Genomic DNA, 13,793 nt, shown 5'->3' on the forward strand with positions numbered 1-13,793 from the left:
TGAGGAGACCGACTCTCAGGGTCAGGAATCATCGTGGTCATGATGAAATCACCGATGTTATCTCGTGGTTGGAGACGGAACGTGGACTGTGATCTGTGTTACAAGTCACTTACTCAGAGCGCAGAAAAAAATTTCATTTGCATGACGAAGGTGTTTGCTTTGAAGTTGTTTCTGCAAATTTATATTAAAAAGCCTGCGAGTCAGAATACCATGAATCATAAAATAAGAAAACATTAGGACTGTTACTTTTGTCCTGTTTACATGAATACATTGTGTCGTATGCTTTGGGTTTAGTGTCTGTGTGTTTGTATATTTTCATATACTATTGTGAAATATGTCTGTTAGTATTATTTTATGTTTGTTTGTTTTATAATTTGATATATAATCAGGGGAGGTTTACTTAGTGTGCATTGAGATGTTGGCGGGCCTATGAAGGCTGAATGCATTTAAGATTGGACATACATTTACAGTCAAATACATGGGGTACTGCAAGTAAATAGTTGAAGAGCCACAAAACACTGGATGCTCCTTGAAGTCTTGTATCCGTCGTGTCTGAAGAACAGTTTATAAACTCTTTTTTTTTTAGCTTGTTTGAAATTACACTTCAGTTCTAAATTAGAAATCAAATCAAAAAGAGTTATTTCAATGAATGCTCATTTTGTTCTTGGTCAACGTTTGGTGGTGAAAAAGAAGAAGTTAATTACGATTGTGCTTCACAATTACATACTTGCAAAGCAACACGGAGGCTTCTTTTATCCTGAGGTTTTGGCTTTTGGGTGAAAACTTTTCATTCTTTGCATTTTTTTATCACATTCTTTTCCATTTTTGACACCACTTTTTCATCTTCAATCTTTCTCCAGACACATTTGTTTCTTTTTCCTGAAGACACGTCATTTATCTCTACCTTATAGTTCTTTTAAAGTCTCTCTGACTCTCAGCTTTTCCTCTTGCTTGCTCCATGCCAGTGTAGGTGTAAGGGCAAGGGAGTTTTTAAATTCAAGGATTTCTTCCCCTTTTTCTTCTGTGTTTTAGTCGAATGTTTCCCTTCACAACAGTACAGTTAGAATCTTTCTGCCTCTCCTTGACTCTCCATCCAAACCCACTCGTACCCGGGCTGTGCCACTTGGCGCCATGAGTCTGCGTTAGACCCCAACCCTGCCTACACACAATCGCCAGACGTACACTGCCCGTCTTTCATTGAGGCCCGTGTTTCTCGTTTTCCTTCATCATGTGTCACCATCACCCTGGCTGACCCTCTTAATGCGCACACACACGCTCACACACAGACTCCCTCCAGACGGCCATGTTCCAGTGTGCCAGCCTTGCTTCTCTGTCTTGTGGTGAGTGTGTGTGTGTTTTACAAGCCTCTCCCTGGCTCTGTTAAAATGCCTGGCACTCTGTAAAGCCATTAGGATCATACTAAAATAGCATGTAAAACACACATGGTCAGACACACAAACACACAGAGGGAAACCAAGGAATATCACGCCCACACATGCATTAACATGAAGGCACAACAATCGTGAATGACTACTGGAGTCTGCTCCTGTAACTAGATTAAACGTTGCGCTAACACAGCTCTGCTAACTGGAATTAAAGCCAAAAAAGTAGCCTGGCTGGCATGTCAGAGGAAAGGGTGGTGGGTGAGAACAAGCCAGTCTTTAGGGGTTTATCAACTGGGAAACTCCCAGTTCAGATAACTGGTTGCATTAAGGGCAAGAACCCCACAAGGAGCGTCTTTCTGGTTTTACCCAGCCGAATCTCTGCTTTCTGTGCTGATAAGCTAAAGCAATCATGCAACTGTAGAAGGAAACTGCACACAGTACTTCAGATGCAAATATGCAAGCGAAGAAAGTAATGCTTTTTAAAGAAACTGATGTAAGTAATCAACTACACTACACTTTTATTTTTAAAGAAAAGAAAACCATGAAACTGTTTAAACACAACGATTTAAGTTGATCGACATGTTTTGGGTTGATTCTCAACAGCAGACATAACAGGAGAAAGATTTGCGCAATACAAAGAAAAGCCCCCAGTTTCTGCTGCGAAACCATTTTCGATGATGTCGATGCAACAATAACTGTATCTTTAAAGACCTTCTTAGTTTGTGCTAATGTTCGCACCTTGTCAAAATGATTATGTTCAGAAGGTTTGTAGACTTGGACATATTGTATATCAGTTTGTAGATTAGTACATTTCAGCCCACTTCATTGTGAAATCCCAATGAAGCATTAGGTTTCTTGAGCTTCTGAAGCATAGAGAGGGGAGAATCAAACATAGTAAAGCATTCACAACAATATTGCGTGTTAGCTGAGGCCTAGTTTCTTAGAGTGGTGGCTTGAGAGATGCCAAGACTGAAACATCTCAACAACCTTTGGCACGTCTTCTCTGAGCTCCACTGAGCCTAGGTATAGACAAACACAGAGGCATGCATAGCTTTAAGCTTTTAGCTCCATTCAAAAGGCCTTAACATGTCTGACCAGAGCTGAAGCTCAGTGTAGGAGCTGTTAGCGAAAAAAGGTACTCACGCTTTCAAATGATGGATTTGCTGCAGACGTTTTTTTTTCAAGCTCGTCAGTTCCTGTGTATTTGTTTCCATGTCTCTGTTTAACCTCGGCTGAACTACAAATACAACACCGATTCCAAATGTGAGGTTTTACTAAAAGACCTGTTTTCTGTGCCACACTCATAATAATAACCTCTATGGCTCAATGACGTCTCTAATGAGCACTGAAGAGAACTGGCATAACAGTACAAACACACCCACACACAGGAAGTCTCTTTCTCCCTCACTGACCTGAAGTGTGAAGTTAAAATAATAATAGGCATGTGTTTGTCTCTCTCTACATATTTCATTACATAGAGAAAGCAATAAACGTTTATTTTACATGTTTTGTGTTTGTATGACTTAACGTTCAAGAGTGTGTGTGTGTGTGTGTGCGTGCATATAAGTTTCAAGCGTGTTCGTTTGCTTGTGTTTGGTTATCTAAAAATAGTTGTATGAAGTGTTATTGGCTGACTTTATATCGCTGCTCTTTAAATCGAGTTTGAATCGTCAGCGCTCGACCCTCTATCTGCAAAAAGCAAGACGGCTCCCAGTGAGTGACTGCGAGCGTTTCTGAGCCAGAGAAAACTGGAGAACCCTCAGAGAAAACAGAGTCCACACATTTACAACTCTTCAGGTCGCTTTAATGAAGGAAAATACTGCACAATTACAGACTTCATGTGTCCTTGTTTTTACATGGTGATCACCAAATGCAAGGTACGAGGTTTCTCCTTGGCTGACGTGCATCATTCGGGCTTATACAACAGGTTTCCAGGGCTTGTTTTCAGACATCTAAAGAGAAATATATCTGTATAGAAACCTCCAATACACAAAAGTAACACCATCATGCTCCTGCTGCTACGCTTCAAGCAGTTTCAAACTCTGTGAATTCTCACTGATAAATAAACACTGTACAACAAAACAAGTTCTAAAGATCTGGTGAAATCAAAGAGGAGAGAACAGCAGACAGCTAAGGCCTTTATGTCAAGATACTAGTCATGGTCAAAGTTGAATCATTCCATTTTTAACACAAATGGATTTAACTCAATATTTGCCAAATTGACATGGTTACTTCTTCACAAACAAACTGCAAAAAAAACTCTTTAAATCAAACTAAGTTTTTATGCAACCCTTTAGTTTTCAGATTCATGCAATCATTGTTGTTTCAGCTCCGCAGCCCGATGCCCCGTGGCACGCTGATGCCCTCCTCACACACTGGCAAACAAAGAAACGTGGGGGGCGTCTGACTCTGTGTGTTTTTATGTCTGTATGTGGTTCAAGGTCACTGATGGGGTGACATTTGATTGACAGGAGACAAAAAAAACAGGAAGGGGCGGAGCTGGAACATAAACATCATAGCTGATAATGTCGAGGCTGATTCAAGCATAACTCGTGTTACTGTTAAAATCTGTACTCAGCGTCTGGATTTTTGAATGGGAAGTGTTCTAGTTTGTTCTAGCTCTATGTAGTATGTTTGTAGTCTGAGTAGTATTGACCAATCACGTATCAGCAGGCTTCTGTGTATGCAGGAAAAAAGTCCTTATGGAAAGCAAAAGCAGGTGGCACCCATCCTCCTGTAATGACATCCTGACTCCCATCAGTGGTGATCCGGTGACTGTTATTTCTATCTCTATAAACAGATATCTGCAAGTGTAGCTAAAATTCCCATATATTTAAAAGCTCGGGTGAACAATCGGCATGAAGCTATGACGCAAACTTTGATTGATTTGAAAGAAAAGGACCTCTAAAGATGAGTAAATCAAGTGCAAGTTAGGCCGGGCATGGCTTCTTTTCTTGAATTATTCCATAAAAAGCCTCTGAATTGGAAGGTTTTTTGTCTCCGGTATAGAGGAAGTATTTCAGATTACTTGCACGGACGTTTGACTCAGAAGCCCTCAGAAATGTTCGCAATGCAAAAATAAAGACTGTTTTTGTCTGTGTGCAAATGAAACAGCAGAACAGAGTGCTCTGGAGTGGAGACCGAGCGGTGGAGGGGGAGGTGGAGTAGAGGGGTTTGGGGAGATTCAGAGCCATCCATTTGTTCTGCGCTGTGGTCTGGGGTCTCTCTAGGCTTTCATTAGGCCGCTCTGCTTCCTGCTCCAAGGATGATTGTTTTCTCTCTTAATACGACGCAGAGGTCCTCAACGACCATTAGAAACACACACACACTTCAACACAGACAAAAGGAGAGACAGTCAGACGCACACGTACAACCCTCGGTGCCTATTTCACAGCCCCCCCCCCCCCCACACACACACACACACACACACACACACACACACACACACACACACACACACACAGAGAGAGACCTTCACTGGTCATTACAGACTAACTGCTGGAGTTTAATGCAGATTTATTGAAGTCAGGCTTAATGGCTTTAACAGTCAACCTTTTTTACATGACTCTGTCTTCTTTGCTGTCCCTCTTCCTCAATCTTTCCTTCTGTCTCTGGTTATCACCCCCCCCCACCCACCGTCTTTCCCACTCTGTCTCCTTTTCCTCTCCTCTTGTAAATCTTTCTGTCTTAGCCACGTCTCACACTCCTTCTCTCCTTTGCTGTCATCACTCACTCTTAGTCAATCTGTTTCTTCTACTTCTATCTCCGCCTCTCTTTCCCGTCTTCTGTCGTCCTCTCCTCTGTTGTCTGCAGGACTTTAGGTGACAGCATGGTGAAGGCCAAGAACGTGAATCATCACACAGAAACTTGCTCTACCACACTTTGACGCTTCTCTTGTCTCTATTTGAAGTCATGAGTTAACAATGGCAGCCTTTGTAGAAATCCAACTTCATGTATTTCTCATGCAGATGTTTTATTTTTCAGCTCAATTCCCTTTACTACCTCACGGCTTTGCTGGAGGAAGTTATTTTATCATCGCTGAAGAATCATTGTGTGTTTTACAAAACACGAGCAAACGTCTATGGATGGATTGATTTGAGACGTTTGAATGTTCAAACATACTGCATTAAAAAAAATGTTTTTGTGTTGAGGGTTGAGGTTTCTGTGATTCATGAGGAGGAATCAGAGAAAGTGAGCAGGATAGACAAATTAAAAGTGGAGTTCAGAGATAAAAGAAAAGAAGACAAGCGCTGACTTTGTTCACTCTGGATATACTGTAAGTTAGTCGTCTTTCTTTGTTTGATCTGCGTTTTTTACAACTCTTTATTTAACCTCTCCAATGTGATTAAATATGTATTTTAAACGTTTACATAAGAGATTATGGCTTTCTTACCTCTAAGCACATTCATTATTCATAGGTTATATAATTGCTATATTATGCAAAACATTTGCATTCAGTCTCGTTCTCACAAATTCATGAAATATGTAAATTATAATAATATTATATAAGGAGGTCGCTTTACAGTCTACCGTTGATAATATGTGTTTCATCATGAATGAGGAATTATATAACAGAAGAAGTAGATATAGATGCGTAAAGCATAAACATTAAATTTTTTCTGTTTTCCCTGTTTTGAAACATGAACAACATTAAAGGGAAAATGTTCAGGTCAGGAACAGAGGAGTAAGGAGAGGAAAAACAGGATTCATTTGAGGTAAATTCAAAACAAGCAAATTCTAATTAGAGTGTCTGGAAATGAAAAAAAAAAAACTGACTGAACAGAGACCTTGATCTGGCACGGACAGTGTGGCCGAGCTCTTTGTAGGAGTCTTGGTTACTGGAAAGGATACGACTTGCAGAGCTCTGCTCAGACTCCAGCACACCTGCCTCATCTCAAGCTAACATACTAACACAGAGTGTAGTCACACGCACCTCGGATGTTTTTCTTCTGACTTTGATGTGTGCACAAGCTTTAAGACATTATCCATCAACCCAAACTTCTCTTCGTTTGGGTTGGGTTTCATTCGCCGTGTTTCTGCATAATATTACATCAAGCTCGTTAGTCTTACACCACAATGTTCTCCTATTTTCAGAGTTGTAGTTCTGAATACTTTTTCCAATTATGTGCACGCTAAATAAATGCTGAGCAACACATACGAGGAAGAGATGCATGAAAATCTCTCTTTCTCTGAGCAGGTTCAACACTTTTCTGTAAGTGTACTTCATATTCCAGTATTTCCCTTTTGTGCTCACATTTCAGCATTGGGCACAGACTTTTCTTAGTTTTGATTAGGTCAAATTAATTTGTTACTTTGCTAACTTAAGCATAGTTAGATGAGAGGGGGGGAATCATAAGATTGTAGAATTTCAGTCTGTTTAAAAAATAAAATTGCAATGCTTCAGGGAATTCTTTTGGAGCCTCTCTACTTGTCACTTTAGTTTAATCTAAGTAGCTGATAATAAGTCTCTCTCTGTTTTTTTTGTTTCTTCTGCTTCTCTACATTCAATTCTGATTTGTGCTGTATCCAAAGCGTCATCACCTTTCCGAGTAAGCGAACCACTACTAAAAAAAATCTTGTATACAATCTTCACACTGTGAATCAGATTGAACCAAATTACTTCTATTTTTTTTTTTTTTTTTCAAACTGGCCTGCTGGGAGGTTACACCTATACACAGTCAATGCTGGCATCTGTTTCTGCTGTTTATTTCTGCAGCCATTAGTGCTGTAAGTCCTGCCGTGTATAGTTACTCCTAAAGGAGCAGTTTACGTTTTTTTATATGCTTTATAAGCCCCGTGAAGGTATTCCACTGTAGTTACTCACACTAGCAACTCCACCTCTGTTTGTAGCTCAAAGTACATTAGTATCCACTAAGGGGAACGTTAAGAGAATTGAACTAATAGATTTAAGTTCCACGTCCTTAATAAAAAGTTTGTCATGGAGTCGTAGTCTTTTGAGGAGAGGCCTCCTGATTTGAAGCTGCATGTATTTCTCTGTCTCGTCCTCCCAGGGGCCGAGCCTTTTAATATGAATATGTTCCTGCAGCCTATTTGGCTGATTAAATAGCCACTTAAAAGGAAATAATCGAGTGATGTTGAACCATTTTGGTGTATTTTTCTTCAAGGAGTGCAGTATTTGCACTCCTGAAGGAGCAGTTTTTGGTACAAGTCCTCCAGCTCTATTCCCTCTGCAGCTCGTTAGCTCAGCTGTCTGGACTACAACTGCACCAGACTACAACACACACACACACACACACTGACACACATTTTGTCACACAGCTCGGCGCCTTTGGGCTCGGCTCATTGCAGGAAGCCAATATACAAAGCAGTCTGCACACGCTGTAAGCCTGTATGGACTCTTAAGGTTTTTAAGAGTCAGACAGAGAGACAGGGATTATAATAGGCAATACAGGACTGTTATACTTTATCCCTTTGCTCTTACGCTTAATAGTGTTTCTATACCACAACTCAGGAGCATTTACACACTCTGACTGCCTCTGCGTCCTGACCCTCACCGTCTCTTTCTCACATGTCTCCCTGCTGTCTACGTTTAAACGTGAGTCGCTCTCAAAAGATTTCAGACACAGTTGACCTTCTCACCTCAGAGTTTATATTCTAACCCTCCACATCTTGTACCTGGCAGTTCTCCTCTTTTACTTATAGGCTTTTTTTCTCCAATCTGTAAAATGCTCAGGCAGTTATGGGATTGCTGGATAATTATATAGAATATCCACTGGCCAACAAGCTAATGATATCTTTCAATTTCACATTCATATTCAATGCACTGGGCTGGTTTTATTTGGATAAAACATTTCTTTTTGCAAATCAAAATGATGGAGAATGGGCCTCCTACTTGAAAAAAAGAAAAAAAAATTGCTTCTGCACTTCTTGGTATAGGACTTAAAGCTTTATATCAATCATATACGTTCTAAAACACTGATGTTATTCCCACAGAGATCTAGAAGGTGAAAGATTTTTTTCTTGATTTGTTGATTGATTGTTTTATTCAATGGGAAAGTGCCTGATGCCATTTATATTTGCTTATTCTTGTTATTTTTGGCTCCCTTTAATGCGCTCTATTAGCAATTAGTACATGTTTCCTAAATAACATATTTTCATGTTGAACAGCAGAAGAATCTAAAAGTTACTACATTAATTGTGCAGCACATGGTGCAATTCTTTTGGGTGAAGTGAGTCAGTGGGCCTCTGTGTAAGAAGCCATTATCATGGAGGCATGGGACTGGATTTCATAAATTGGAAAATATAATTTCTGATTGATTTAAAATGCAGATAAAGGGGGACAGAGACAGCTCTTTGATAAAAGCACACCTCTGACCTCAGACACATAAATGAAAAAATGTAAATCATGTAACCGTGTAAGATGTGTGTCTGCAGCAGAGAGACATATGCACTGCAGTTACAGCCACAGTGTTAATCTGTGCGCCTCTATCTCTCTCTGCTGAGTTATGGTTTCTTTAGAAAACATTAGCATTCCTCTGCAAAGAGGTTCAAGCCCTGCAATGTGTGTCAAGGGGTCAGTGTACACATCACACATGCACACACACTCAAACACACACAGATGCACCATACCCTCACCTCAATCTAAGCTGATAACCTGTGTGTGTGTGTGTGTGTGTATGGGTGTGTGCATGTGCACTTGTGTGTGTGTGTTTGTGTGTGTGTGTGTGTGTGTGTGTATCTAGGCCCCCTGATAAGGCAGATAATGATCCATCACGATAATGGAGCTTTAATGGCTGCAGTAAAAATCATCTTTAACAAACCCTCACATGCCCACGAAGACACACACATTTTTTTTTACTTCTCTGTCTCTGCTTCCAGCCATCCCCTCTGCACCCACTAATTCATAACATAAGCTTGCAATGCAACATACACTTTAGCCTCACACATACCTGCCATGTCAAACGTCGAAACAAGGGTATCAAACAAACACAAACAAAAGCAGCTCCTAACACACAGGCACTCTTACAATCGATACATGGAGACTTTCCTTTCCCCTGCAGAGGATTCAATTCTGATTACTTCCTCGGTTTCTTCACCGGGTTCATTGTAGTGATTTAAGGATGTGGTGAATTACATCAAACAGCGAGTCAGCTTTTCAAAATGTTCTCGGTTTAACCACATCACATGAAAACCTTTGAAGGGAGATTTCGCCGATTACTTTGTGGTCCAGTCACTGACGGCAGCACGAGTTCTTACACATGCAATTTAAGATATGCCCAGCTTCAGTTCTACTCAGAAGAAGTTGGTTTGAAGCAGAGGTTGTCAATCTACAGGTATGGACATATTTAAAGGGCCACATAGTAAATCCAATGGGTTGCAGGGTGCATGATTAGAATAAAATAAGAAGAACTCAGATTTTCTTTACTCTTCGTTTATGTTTATTTTCTTAAGAGACACAAATAAATACATTACTGCCATCTTATTTTGAAGGACTATTTCCAAAACCTATTTTACTAACTATATTATATATTATATATTTTTTTGTTTTGGATTGGTAAAGTATGTTTTAAAGAGGAAGACATGAAGAGTTTGATTTATTTAATTTGAAACAATGATTGAGACAAGCCAGATAAAATCCATTCCCCCTTATTCCTTTTATAAAACAGACTACACTGTAACATCAAAGTGGTGTAATATGCAGAATGTTCCTTAACCTGATATAAACACATTATCTCTCCTAGTTGAATTTCCCATGCTCTCATTGTAGGTATAGGCTGTATTAGTCTTTGGTTTTAAACCCCTCTCGTCTAGGTCAAGGCTGTGTGAGTCAGAGGCAGAAGAGCAGAGAAACACACTAAACTATTTATCGTCTTACCGTCTTATCTTTACTGCGGTGTTTTTCTGGGGGATTGTGGCTGAAATGTAAAGTCGTTAAGTTGAATTACCTGCAAACACACATAAAGTGACGCGTGGGAATGATGTCAAAATATGTGTGTGTGTGTCTCCTGTCTCCTCTCCTCAGCCTTTTCTTTTATCTTAAACATACAGGCTTTTTTGATTGATTGCATACAACATACGTCTGTTTAATTTAACATATTGATAACTTTCATTTTAAGAAAATGTCAAGACAAAATTCCAGAAGGCTTTATTAACATGATGGTCTCAATATTACCTAATAAATATGTATAAACAAACATGTACATTTAAAGAAATCTTCCTCAATTCAGTTTTACTCTCCCTTAAATTGGGGTTATATTCAGGAAGCATTTATTTTTATTTTTAAGAAAAGTCAAAATTGATGCAGCCCATCCATGATATCCTGGACTATTTTTTTTAAATATATATTTCCCAACCTCCTACATATGCCAGAATGCACCTTTTTAACATCTTGGATTAAAAACTGCTTGCCTGGTAATCATCCACACACAGGTTGAAACACAGGTATCGTGTCCCAAATACCCAAGAATCCAAGTAATCTTGATCTAACATTACGTAGTCCTAAAACATCGGCAGGTTAATTCTTTAAAACTGGCCAAAAAAAACGATTCTATATTCAGAGTTCAGATTGTAAGAGAATCATAACAACATTATATATGGATTCAGGGGATTAAGGGCTACATCTGAGTGATTTATTGGGCAGATTTCCTTGATCATTAACAGTGTTATACCTCACTGCAGTTTTACACATGAATACAGACTCTGTAATATGTAATGGCTCTGATGTTCGCTGGCTGAGAGATGAGAGCAGAGAGAAGAGGTTAAGACTTAACAAGGAAATGTTTTGCCATATCTGACCCGGGACTCAACACACCCACACACACACACGGGCTTGTGTTACATGACTGTTTGAGCACAGCTCTTATTGATACAGATGTATTGGTCATTAAGTCAGTTAGGTTTGACGGCTCAGCTCGACTGCAGCCAAAGAAAATAACATCAGCGCTCTCTCACAGAAACTTTCCACTCTGTACGGGCAGAAAGAACTACACTGCAGTGTTTTCAGATTAGTCTGATATGCATCGGTGGTGCGCGTGTGTGTTTGTGTGTGTATGTGCATGTGTGTGTGTGTGTCACATTAACATGCCTCTACATCAACAAGCATGTGGTACTTGTGCCTCTGTTTGTGTGCTTTGCTCAAATCTGCATTAATCGTTCATCTTTCCTGTTTGAAACTCCTGCTTCTCTTTATCATTTGAAAGGAACAACATGTGATTGGATTTAAAGGACGGGGTCTTCATATAAATGTGGTTACTTGCTTTGTTCGCACAAGTGGGATGAGAAGCTTGAGAACACACTCATATTTATGTAATTTATAATAAAGCCACAGGTGGGTGCTGGTTTGATTAGCAATAGTTTTGCAAAAAAAAACTGGACACAAGGAAAACTAAAGCTGAAAACCTCTTTCTCTGTTTCTTTCTCTCTCTCTCTCAGTTGGAGGCAGAGTTAGCACTGTGCGAGAGGGAGGGGGCGGAGCTCCAGGAGTACGCAAACCAGGTCCTGCAGCAGATCGCCGACCGATGCCCTGACATTTTGGAACAAGTTGTGAACGCTCTGGAGGACAGCTGCTGACACAACCACACACACACTAAAACACACACACACTCGCGCGCACACACACACAAAATAAAAAGTTCCATCACACAAACTTAGGAAGCACACACACACATAAACATAATGTCCTGATGTGACACAGTGTGTTGGACATGAGGATTAAGACTTTCTCTTCCACCTGCACTCATTTCATTTGAAACAAAAAACATCACTACTAAAAACATAAACTGTTATTGGTCCCTACCATTTAGATTAACAACATTGGGAAATATTGTTAATATTTTCAGTTCAAAGTGCTGTGTAGGCATGCAGATCTCTTGGAATTAGTCGGCCATCTTGGTTCCTCCCAGGAAGTTGGACGCATCGTGAATTCATTTATTTGATGGAGGAAAAAGATTTTGAAACTGTATAAAAAGAGTGAAAGTGACTTTGATCTTACCAGGTAGTTCCTGATGCCAGACTTACACGCTGTTACCACATTGTGATTTGATTGGTTCAGATACAAAAGTGTGTTTATTTCAGCTGCCTTTGATTCTTTACATCATTTGCTGCTATCGTTTTAACTTTAAGTTTCTTTTCTGTTTTCTGTCTGATATCTGATGAAACCTCCCGACCTGCAGTTTCTCTCAGCAGTCATCTCGGCATCGTTGTGTAAATTGTACAGCTCTCGTCAGGGGAACATGAAACTTTCTCATCCTTTTTCTTTTTTTTTTTTTCCTTTACTGATGAAAGGCACAAATCGCAATACTCCCTTTATGAAAAACACACCAGTGTAGATGTTTTGTGTTTGTTTTTAACCTAAGAAGAACAGGAAATGTTCAGTAAATGTGTCCATGCTTAAACTAGAGTTCAGATTATCCCCCACTTTCCGTATTTTTTTGTGACAATCCAGTTTGAGTTGATGTGGAGGAATCTGAACTTTCGGATTGTCCTGTATTCAAATTTTCTTTGGGGGGAGGGAGGGAGGGAATAAAAGTTATAACTACATATTTTTTTGCCTTTGGTAATATATATATATATATATATATATATATATAACACTTATATTGTTTAATTGCAAATATTGTCATGTATTGGTTGTTATGTTGCATAATGTGTCAACAGCATTTCTAGTGTGAACTCAAAGTAACCACAGAGTCGGTCCATTAGCAGGAGGACTGTTATAAGGAGCGTACATTGCACCTACATGCACTGGGTCATTATTCTCAGACTCTTATGTTGTTCGCAGTGGAAAAGACACTCTGTTGCATGTTTCCAAATGTGCAGACGGCTTTAGCATGAATTAAACCGCTAACGGCACCGAGCACTACAGGGTCAGGCTGTTTCAGGTTCAGATCAAAGCTCCTCTGGTGTTTATGTTTTTAGCAGAGATGGGAGTTATGAACCGGCAAACAGACGTGCAGGATGGAGACAAAGCCTAAAGATGAAACTTCAAACTGCAGACCCAGATCTGATTCCACCCTGTCATGAGACTCTCTGAAGAGGCACTTTAACTGTGTTTTAAATAAGTCACACGGGTGTAAATGAGGAGTTTCAATCCAAAAACATTCTACCTTTTTCACCAAATGTCACCTGTTTCCAGATGCTTAAAAGTTTCAATGATCATGAAAATGATCCCTGGAACATCTCAATGGTTCTCATTTGGAATGAAACTCCACCCAGTATGAGCTTGTGTTTAAAATCCAGTGTTTCGTTATGTTTGTTTTTTGCTGATGCAGTTTTGTCACGGTGGGAATGGTGTTGGCCTTCAACACTTTGTTGTGGATTGAAAATGGGAATGAAGAGAATGGAATAAAATATGACATAATTGTTCATTTTATTGTGAAAGGGGGGAGTTCTGTCTGTCATTTCAGGTCAGATATTTTGACAGGGGAGAGCTGCGTCCGCGTTTGAAGT

The 13,793-nt window shown here is 39.7% G+C and overlaps 1 protein-coding gene across 8 annotated transcripts in view; it reads left to right on the top strand.

Annotated features, from left to right (window-relative positions):
• The window catches only part of LOC132956260 (ELKS/Rab6-interacting/CAST family member 1-like), a 103,612-nt gene extending 89,888 nt beyond the window's left edge, over positions 1-13,724 (top strand). For all 8 annotated transcript variants that reach the window (XM_061029598.1, XM_061029600.1, XM_061029599.1 and 5 more), the window contains one exon: positions 11,778-13,724. In XM_061029598.1, coding sequence (XP_060885581.1) covers positions 11,778-11,915 — 138 coding nt within the window. In that variant the 3' untranslated portion in view covers positions 11,916-13,724. The remainder of the gene's footprint in view (positions 1-11,777) is intronic.
• Positions 13,725-13,793: the final 69 nt, after the last annotated feature.

This window comes from Labrus mixtus, chromosome 22 (genome assembly GCF_963584025.1).
Source record: "Labrus mixtus chromosome 22, fLabMix1.1, whole genome shotgun sequence".
Classification (NCBI taxonomy): Eukaryota; Metazoa; Chordata; class Actinopteri; order Labriformes; family Labridae; genus Labrus; species Labrus mixtus.